Source organism: Camellia sinensis, chromosome 14, assembly GCF_055761805.1.
Source record: "Camellia sinensis isolate YWXY chromosome 14, ASM5576180v1, whole genome shotgun sequence".
In the NCBI taxonomy this organism is placed as follows: Eukaryota; Viridiplantae; Streptophyta; class Magnoliopsida; order Ericales; family Theaceae; genus Camellia; species Camellia sinensis.
In genome coordinates, this window is record NC_138974.1 from 83,200,068 (window position 1) to 83,210,611 (window position 10,544).

General features: G+C 34.3%; 1 protein-coding gene across 2 annotated transcripts; it reads right to left on the reverse strand.

The window, feature by feature from the left end:
• Window positions 1-482: 482 nt before the first annotated feature.
• LOC145789331 (uncharacterized) lies at window positions 483-3,802 on the reverse strand. 2 transcript variants are annotated; one of them, XM_082906191.1, is made up of 5 exons: window positions 3,589-3,802; window positions 3,331-3,392; window positions 3,176-3,239; window positions 2,864-3,052; window positions 483-726 (listed from the first exon to the last, which is right to left on the reverse strand). In XM_082906191.1, the coding sequence occupies exons 1-5, from the start codon at window positions 3,733-3,735 to the stop codon at window positions 634-636; spliced, it is 555 nt and encodes a 184-aa protein (XP_082762317.1). In that variant the 5' UTR covers window positions 3,736-3,802; the 3' UTR covers window positions 483-633. The 2 variants fall into 2 exon arrangements, with proteins under 2 accessions (XP_082762317.1, XP_082762318.1); XM_082906192.1 differs by having other exon boundaries at window positions 3,352-3,392; window positions 3,589-3,801.
• Window positions 3,803-10,544: the final 6,742 nt, after the last annotated feature.

Sequence of the window (10,544 nt, forward strand, 5' to 3'; positions counted from 1 at the left end):
AATGCACGCAAATTACAATGCAATATGCACTATATTACAATGAAATGGAAATAGAAACAATGGATATGGCCAGCGGGCCAAACCAAATCTTACCTAGGAAAGGCATGTATACATAGAAGCCGTGTCTAACATAGAACGGTCTACTGAACTATGTTTCGACGTGAAAAGTATGGGCACATACCAGACCAAGCTCAACATGGAGAGGCGCAAGCCATAGATGAAAGGTGATGCAGTGAATGCATGCAAATTACAATGCAATATGCACTATATTACAATGATGCATGGCGATGCAATTATATATTTTTTTGTTTGTTTTTTGAAATGCAAATGCATGATGATGCATGATTTTGAAGTGCGCAACAACGCGCGGCTTTTGAGATGCACGTGAACTTGAATATGCGACGACGCGAGTCGCTTGAAATACGTGTATAATGCAACTTATCAAAAGTTGTTCGGGCACGACAAACACCGAAGGAGTTTTCAACAATGGCCTCCAGCATAAGCAAATGTTCAAAGAATTAAATGAGTTTTCATTTTAAGAAGCTAGTAAGGTATGTAATAAGGGGGCTTTTGTTTTCAAATTTAAAACTATAAGCTGGAAACAAATGCAAATAACTGAACCAGTCTTCCAATTTAGCAATAAAAATCTAGTACCTCGTATAACTTAATTTTTTCTGAGTTACTGAAAGCCTCAAGAAAAGGCACACTCCAAGAATCAACCATTGCCTGTCAAAGAAGATAAATTTAAGACATCAACTATACAGGAAAGCTGAACTTCCAGCAAATTGTCTTTAAAATATTTATTGGCATAACTGAAAGCCTTAAACAATGCTATGTTTTTTTGAACAACGCCATTTTTATAACAAGCCAAGTCTGCAAATTAGGGCTGTTCATGGAACCCGGAGACCCGACAAACCCGTCCGGTCCGAACCAATCCGATGAGCTATGGACAGTTTTATTTATAGAGATGGTCGGCTGCGGATGTAACTTCTCCATTTTTTCAATTTTACGGTTGGTCAAGGGTGGTACACATAAAAATCCGATAAATCCGATCCGACCGATAAAATATTTAAAAAATATATTTACCCTCCACGTGTTTAGATTGAACTCATATTTTATATGCTAGAGAACAGTAAAGACAGCCTAGGGAACTCAAATTCCCTTCAGAAAGAAAAAAAAAAAAAAAAAATCCTAGGCAACTCTAAAGACGGCCTAGAGAACCCAAAACCCTTTCAACTATCTCTCTCTCTGGTATAGTTCTTCACAAAAGGATGGTGATGGTGGCTCTTCCCCCAACTCGTCTCGCAGTAGTGGAGATGATGGTGGTGATCAAAATGGCAGTAGCAGTGGCAGACTCGTGGTGGTAATGGCGCAAGCAGATTGATGGTGATGATAAGTTCCTTTTTTCAATGTATCATATCTCCTCTCTTTTAGATCCTTCTCTCTCCATGTGACTATTTTTCTTCACTCTCTGAGGTCTGTGTGTGTGATTTCATTATTTGTATTCGAAAACTCTGAATTAATTTCTTAGATTTGATTGAGTGAATGGTAAAGTTTCTGTGTTGTTTGAGCTCTCTGCGAAACTGTTGAAATCGACCGACAATACCGAATCAGTGTGCGGTCGAGTTTCAGCACACTGGCGGTCGACGTCGGATGAAAAAAGCGTTGAACCGAAAGGGTCGGTTCGAGTGGTGGTTTAAACACTGAATTCGAGCCGACCGACCTGTGAACAGCCCTACTACAAATAGTGTAAATTTTACTTCTATGTATTCCCATGTTTTGTTTCTCGAGTCCCAAAAAATGGAGCACTTGAACATCATGAAGATCAAAGTCAAACACAATAGAATATGTGATGTGAAATGTGGCATGGAAATTTTATTTATTTTGTAATTTTGTATTTATATTTATTCATTTTTTTATTTATGGTTTAATTCGGATCTTAGTATATTTAATTACTAATTTTATTAGTGATTTAAGTTTCCAAATAATGTTATGATTTAGTTACCTATTTTAAATTAGGGTTTCGAGCTTATAAGTACTAGGTCTTTACATTGTATAGTCTATAGCATCAAAAAATATATGGTGTGTTTAAAGGTTGTGGCCGTTTGTGTTAGGGCTTGGTTTGGTTTGGTTTGGTTTGGTTTGGTTCGGTATTCTTCTTGATATATACATATATATATATATATTTATCTTCTCATTGGATCAATTCTCCATACAGATTTAGAATCAATTGAAAAGTTAACGAATCTCTTAATAGCTGTGCTACATCAATATGACTCAAGTCCAAGCTTAGAGAGACCAGCCATTAGCTCATTTAAAAAACTATCATCCACTCTTTATTTTCGCTTTTGAACTTCCGCCTTGTGATTTGGGCCTATTGAAGACATTATCCAACGTTTCTTCTCTTCCCTTTTCTTTTTTGGGCACAAAAAAATGAGAGAGAGAGAGAGAGAGGCAACCTAGGAAATAAAAATGTCATTGTCTTTAGAGCATAAGAAAGTTAAATATGCTTGATGACGAAGTTTTGACAAACAATTTATCCATAGGTGACCATATGGATCTTCTATTGAGGAACACAGGTAAACTGTCAATGTAAATCTACTAGAAGGCTCACGAATGGCAAATTTATACATGTTATGCACTTTGAATGGGCAATTGACATAGATCTGCTTTTTATTTTTTCCCAGCTTCATATATATGATTTTTTACCTAAGATCTAAAATATTCTTTCGCAAAAGGATTACTATGCCTTCTTAAAATAGGATAAAATATTATATTGAGATATAGTCAAAAAATGTAAAGCATTTGAGCAATAATGAAAACTACGATGATAAATCATAACAGACAACTATATATTTTAAACCTGAGAACTTGCTCGGAATGAAAGACATAGTAAGGTTGCCTTTGGGACAACTGACTTGTATGCATCAACACAATTCCCACTAGAAGTCATCGGCAGCCTAAGAGTTGTACCATCCGAATAATTCACTTCTAGTGCTGGAAACTTCACAGCTGCCATTGCCGGAATTATAATCTTATTTGCCAATGCAATCTATACAAAGCAATATCACTAAATTCCAATCACAAATTAACAACAAAAAAAAAATCCAAAATCAAACAATAAACTCAATAATAATTCCACAAAAAGTACATTACAACAATTGATATTCAATACCTTACCACCATGTTGCTTCATCTCAGAAATGTCAGCAAAGTAACCCCTATTCATCTCATCTGCACTGCCCTAGATAACATTACATTAAGTAGTATAACAGTTCAAATTCAATTCATGGACTATACAAGGAGGAATTGAGAAAGTGTACAAAATACAATATAGATATCGAAATGTACAGTCGAGCACGCTCTTTCTCGATCGCAGCTTTGTTTCCAATCTGTAATCAAAAGAGTTTTCAATACAGAATACCAATAATTACACGAAAATTTGAGTTATATGTTTGTGTATTGTTTTAGGCTTAAAATGACGGAGAATTTAAGATTTAACACTTCTAAATGAAACTTTTTCTTATCCATTTTGCTATTTATTTATTTATTTTCTCGGAAAGCAAACAAAAGGAAAACGAACCAGACCTGGTAAATGTCGAGGAAGCGATTTGAGGACCTTTGTGATGGATTATGTGAAGGTATGAGAAAGATCGGTTTGTCTTCCATTGTGAAGAAGATTCGAGAACTGAGAATTCTTGGTGCCCTAGAGCTCAACCGCTTCAACCGCAACATCTTCGACCTGATTTCCTCTCTCTCTCTCTCTACTCTCGTCTGGTGTCTTCGACTCTCTCTCTCTCTCTCTACCTGGCATCTCAAGCAAGACGTTTGGGCCTAGGCCCAGTTACGACTACACGGAGAAATAGTGACGCTAATTGGGTCGTAATTGAGCCTATTTCTATAAGACCACGTTTGAAGTAACCCATGGATACGAATTCGAAAGGGATAATTACCCGTTGGTCCGGTTTGAAATATGTGTACACTATTTTACTTAATAATTTTTTGAGTAGACTTAAAAGTTCTTCTCTCTCTCTCTTTCTCTTTTCTGCATTTTTCTCTCATTCTCTTTGTCATATCCGACGACCGGTGATCACACATTCCTTATTCTCTTTCTCTTTCTAATATATAGTCGCCGGTGACTGATGATCATCATTGGTTGGGGTTCACCGGCAACCACCAACTATCGACATCAACTCGTTACTTCATTCTCACCGACGGCGAAGAAGAAGAGTAGATCTACATCAAATCTGAGTAGATCTGCATGTGATCCAACTAGATCTAAACAAAAAATAGTTGTCAGAGTACAATATTCTTTCTATATCTATTCTTTTATTTGATTTTTTCAATTTTTCTACATTTTCTTTGTTACACACGTCTATTTTTCTATTTTAATGGAGAAAAATTTCAAATTCTGAATAAGTTGTTTTAAGTTTTAGTTATAGTTTTGGCTTTTTTTTGGTGTTGAAATGAATTATGCTTTAAAAATGCAAAATTTTACAGTTTCATAGCATTCTTTAGAACTGTAAAATTTTACACTTTCATAACATGCTTTCCAGCTTAACAGAATAATGCTTTGAAACTGTAACATTTTATAGTTTTAAAGCTTACTTTTCAGTTTGATCAACATTACAAATTATTTGCTTAGTTGTTTGTTGTTGTTATGTTTTTTAACTATAATTTCTCCATATATATGTATATATATATTTCCCGGCAATATTCTGAATATTTCGGTGAGTTTTCGATGATATTCTTGACATTTTCCAATGACGTTCAGAACACTCCGCGCGAACTTTCGACGATGCTCAAAACACTTTGGCGAACTTCCGGTGATGCTTTAGCGATTTTCCGGTGATGTTGAATATTCTGGCGGGTCTTCGGTGAGTCTGACGGAAGTCGTTGGATGTATCAACATTTTTAAAGTGATAAAAAAAAAAAAATTGGTAACAATTAAAAATATGTAAGACTAATTGGTGCAAGTATTTTGTTTTGGAATTAGATAGATTTTGAACTTTGTGTATTGGTAAGTGCCCCAATTCAAAACGACATGACACAACATGATAAAGTGAAAGACAAATATGTTAGAGCATTTCCAATATTTGTCTTTTTTTTAAAATTTTTTTATTTATGTATATTTTTTATATCAAATTTGACTATAGATTTCGGTAAAAGGTTTCATTTTATATCAAACGTTTCAATGCTAAATTTTAATTTTTATCGAACAACCGGTCCACCGGGAGGATGTCCGGGGTGGTCGTCTGGTCTAGTGTAAATTTTCTTCTAATTTTCTCCAATTAAGTTGTCCACCTGATTGTCTGGCTGGTTGTTTATTTGATTGACCGATCGGTCATCCATCCAATCGTCTACCAATGGTCATTTATAAGATTTGATGAAAGGTTAAACGATCTCTTGATTTGAAGAAAAATATAGAGCTCATTTCATTTGATACCAATTTGGTAAAACAGTTGAAACACCATTTTTATTAAATTTTCATCAAATTTAAATTTAATGAAAGATTTGAGTATGAGTGGAGAGGGTCTTGTGTAGTTTACCCTAATTAATTTTATGAACAAAAATAAGACAAACAAGACTTTTATGTAATTTTGACTATAAAAATTTCAAAGCGAGAATTTTTTTTTTCCAGTAATGATATTTCATTTTAATTGTGTGATATAAACATAATTTCACATAAATCACGCATGCACGTAACTTAATAAAATATTATTTTGTAATTAACTTTACTGTTGATTTTATTATGTCTTGGACCGCCATATATGCCTTGTTAGCTGCCAAACAATGGTTGACCATTATTGAAGGTAATAATAATAAAAAGAAAAAATTAATTCTCTACTTTCTGTTTTTTCTTTAAGAGAAAATTAGTCTAAAATTTCTCTTCTATTTTAATAATGGGAGAGGTCCACAATATTATTTTATGATGTGTAAGATCCCTCATACACTACCATACATCTCCGTCCATATCCAATCTTCCTGGAGAGAAGAACACAGAGACCGATCTTCGAATTCGAGATTTCAAAGTTCGGTCTTCTTCCTCGCCGGATAATCTGACAAAGGCTTCCAGCTTCGGACCCACCACTATATATACATACACAAACTCCTCATCCATCTATTTTCTAGGGTTCGCAGAGATTTTGAGCCTAGACCTCTTTCTCCATGGGGAGGATTAAGTGCCTTTTCGCTCTATCTATCTATATCTATGTCTCTATATATGTACATGTTTGTGGTTGCTTAGATTTTTATCTATCTGAATTTTTTACTGTATGATTTTCTATATATTCATAGATCCATTGAAGATTTGAATTTTCTGATCTAAAAATGTTTTATTCTTTGTGCTTGTTGTTTCATTGAGACTTCAATTGATATTTGTAATTCAATTTTTCATGTGGTGCTGAGAAATCTGAGAAATGTGTGTGTATATGTGTATTTTTTTTCTTTTTCTTTTTCTTATGACCCAAACAACACCCCTGTTGATTTCTGATATTCTTATTGGATTTCATTTTACATCTTGAATCGATTTTTCCTTTTAATTTCAATTATGTTTTCATTCATTTTTCTATCAACCCTGTTTCTTTGCTGCAGAAAATTCTCTGGTTTAAAATTGTGAACAAACATGTGAAGAAAGTCAGAAAAATTTTCTATGAACAAAATTAGAGAAATTTCAATTTTCTCTAGATTTCTCTGAAAAAAGAAATTCTCTGGGAAGTCCAGAGAAATTGGAGAGAATTTATCTAGGAAGTCCAGAGAAATTCTTTGAAAAATCTAGAGAAATTCTCTGAAAAGCCAGAGAAATTCTCTGAATTGAATTTTCTCTAGATCGATATTAAGGAACCTTATACATTATAAAAATATTAGATATTCTTTATGTTATAAAATCTTAATACCATGGATCTTAAAAAAAGGGAGTACTTACGTGTAGGTCCTAATAAATAGACTTATTATCTAATAGGTCCTATGAGAAAAATTTATCATAAAAAAGTCACTAATTGTAAGTTTTAGCGACAATTTATAAAAATCATGACAAAAAAAGTCAATAATTGTCAATTTTTAGTGACATAAATTTTTAGTGACATAAAAAAATTGTCACAAAAATATTATTTTTAGCTACAATTTTACCAAGACTTTACGGGAATTAAATTCAACTATTAGGACCTATTGATAGTTTACCCTAAAAAAAATCCCTCCCCCCTTCTTTTATAAACATTTCAAAATTGTTTATAAATAAATAAATTTTTATAATCTCATATTTAATTAAAAAATTATTAAAAAAAGTCACTTCTCAAATAAACTAATATGTGATGCAGTCCACATAAATGTATGTTCCATAATTGTGGGCTCTACATATATTTGAGAGAAAATTATAAACCGCCATCATAAATGTTACACAAAGTAACCATGTTTGATAGATTTTAGAAAATTTTATTGACAGGTTACTCAAAAAATTTTAACTATACAAATTTTATTAATTTTTTAAAACTAATTAACCTTTGAACCTGTTCTATTTTGGTAGGATCAGTTTAGGAATATTTTCACAAAATTTTGGTGTAGTCTAGAGCCTAAAAACAGGCTCAATTCGTGTAAGACAAAATTAGTCTCCAGAGAAACAAGATTCAGTTTTGGTTGATCTCTCTCTCTCTCTCTCTCTCTCAATGTTCTCTTTCTGCTCCTATATCATTCCTATAATCTATGAAAACAAGATCTCTATATTTATTGGTCAGTCACATGTTCGAAGAAAATCTCACAGGCAGCATCTCTGTGAATAGGAGAAAGAAGGGTTAAAAATCATCACAACTTTACAAAGCAGTTCCAGGATAGTTACAAGAAATATAGGACTTACAATACCAATGACAGGAGGAAGCCAGCCTTTATACAAAGCCTGTGGGCCTTCCTCCCGTAGCACAGTGGATAAAGCATGGAACATTCCTCTGTACTGATAAGAAGACTTCTCTGTCTGCAAAAGTAAGTCAAAACGAAATATGCAGTTATTCCAATGGAAACACACCATGAGAAGCTACCCAATATTCACAAAGAAAACCTGCAACACTTCCAAGTTCCAAAGAGATAAGCGTCCTTGAGGAGCAAAAAATACCTATGCCACGAACCATGTCCATAGGGTATGTTGCGGACATGGCAATTATTCCAGCACAGGTTCCAGCTCCAAGGCATAATACAGGAGTGAGCTGAGCATCTTCTGCAATCGAATAATGAATGCAACGTATCAGATAGTCCACATATTCTTTGTAAATTGCCATTTATGAGAATATTTCAACAAATCAAAGAAAAGTTTTGGATTAGAATTTCAATTGTTTAAAACCAAAATAACAACTGGCCTCCTACAATATCCATAAACCAATAAATGACACGTCAAATCTACATAAATGAGTTTCTGGCCCCAGACGATAGACAATAATAAAACAGAAAGCAAAAGATGGGCACACCATTGCCAGTTTGCTGCTGGTATAGAGTTAAGGTACCCCTATTGCATTATAACAAGAAACTGTCAGCAAAAGAATATATGCTGAATAAATAGTTGAAAAGTGCGGTGAGCAATGTGAGGAAAATAAAATTATAATTTCTGTAAGCCTCTAATGTGGTTTTTATAAGACCTTCAAAAACTATTGTAAGTTCTGCGGCAATGACATCACCCACAAATACCTTTGTCCATGCATTCCCAAATACAAATTTGAACCAGATTAACAAGTGAACAACCAAAAGAATTCATTAAATGTTTATCCAATTTGCAGAAGTTCACTAGTGTTTAGAACCACATGAGATGCAACAAAAGATAACCCCGCCTCCAGTATGCTTAAAAATGCAGAACAATAATGTTCCTGGTCTTATTATGCATATAGTAACATAAAGTTCTTCATGCTTCCTGAGACCAAATTAAAATTCTTGGCCTCTTGTTAGCAAAAATCTGGTTTGGGTCAAATTGATAGAGGACATTCGACAGAGAAACCAAACTTTCACAAACAACAACAGATCAGACAATTGTGGTTGGTGTTCTATACCTTGACTGTTTCAAGGACTTCTTTGGAGTTTGTAATGTAAAGAACCTAGTGTACATAAACTGAAATTTGATTGAAGAACAAGTAAACTTGCCACTTAATTACAAAAATTAAATTACAAGTTTAAAATGCATAACAATCGGCAAAGGAAAACCTGGACACAAAGGCGAACTACAAACAAACTACTCCTAAGTACAAAAGCTACTTCTAGTTAAGTTATGTTACTCCTAATTCCACATCGGTTGTGAATTTTGTTGAAGGTCCTTTTCTCTTTGAACTTCCACATTTTATATGACTTTCAATGGCCATGCTGTGCTGCCACGTGCCCATTTGCCATGCTCCTATAACTGCCCATGAATTGCAACTGCCTTTGAATTCCCTTTTTTCCTACTACTGCCATGTACTGCCTCATCATTCCTCTTTCTTGGGCCACTAACTTTACCTCCTTTATTCTTGGCCCTCTTCTGAATGTGAAATTTTAAATTTTTGGTGTCAACAATGCCCCCTTCATTCAGGATAAAACTAGTTTTTTTCTTGAATGAATACCCTTTTTTTTTTTTTTTTTTTTTTTTTTTTTTTTTTTTTTTTTACAAAAGATGGACTTTCAATATTAATGTGACTCCACTCAATACTAATATGAACCATTTATCAAAATAATTGGGCCTTAGCCCAAAAACTTAGTATAGCCTAATGCGGAGATACCCACTCAATATAAACTTGAGAATTTGAATCTCTAATCTCTATTCCTACCTTTTCACTTCTTGCACCATCTCCTGTATCCTTTCAATTTCCACAAAACAAACCCTAACAATGGCACCCAAGAAATCGAAAGCCGAACAACTAGAGAATTTGAAACCTCAACCAGTGTTTCGTTTTCCCCCTAAGATTAGAGAGAAAATTCGAGCTCACAAATTCAACAACTGCATAAATCCTGGGGACTCCTCTGCTAAAGGGGAATTGGGACCAACCTTTTTTCATAATAATATTCCTGATGAGGTAGCCCCTTATTGCTCAGACAGAAACTCTGTTGCTCGACAGAGCCAAGCTAACCTGGAACTAATGGGAAACTGGTCGCAATCCTCGGCGATCATGGATAAAACCTAGTGTAGACTGGAAGCTTTGGGTTAGTAGAATCATGAAATATGACCTGGACCTCTGGCAAGCCCTTGGCATCTATGATGCCATACGTCTATCAACCTTTGCCTTTGATATGGACAAATGGACAGTCAGTGCTGCCACCTGCTTTTGGTCTACTTCTTGCAATTTCTTATTGCTGAAATGTGGTATGATCTCCCCTACTATTTTAGATGTTGTACATCTGACTAGACTCCCTGTGAGTGGCCAACAAATCAGTGCCCTTTTGACTCCTCAGAAGGCTGATTTCAATATTGCTATCAACATTAGCTATGGGAGTTTTATGAAGAAATACCAAAAATTCGATTTGAAGAGAGGACAACCTTTTATCTTTTGTGGTTGAACTAGTTCTTTTTTTGTATCCCTAGTTTTAAGGTAACTAGAGAATAT

Bases quoted from the DNA above. Each gene is read 5' to 3' on its own strand.
- LOC145789331 (XM_082906191.1), bottom strand. From the start codon at position 3,735: ATGTTGCGGTTGAAGCGGTTGAGCTCTAGGGCACCAAGAATTCTCAGT. The intron at 3,393-3,588 runs GTCTGGTTCGTT...TTTTGATTACAG, and splicing joins GCTTCCTCGACATTTACCAG to ATTGGAAACAAAGCTGCGAT. The intron at 3,240-3,330 runs GTATTTTGTACA...TATCTAGGGCAG, and splicing joins TACATTTCGATATCTATATT to TGCAGATGAGATGAATAGGG.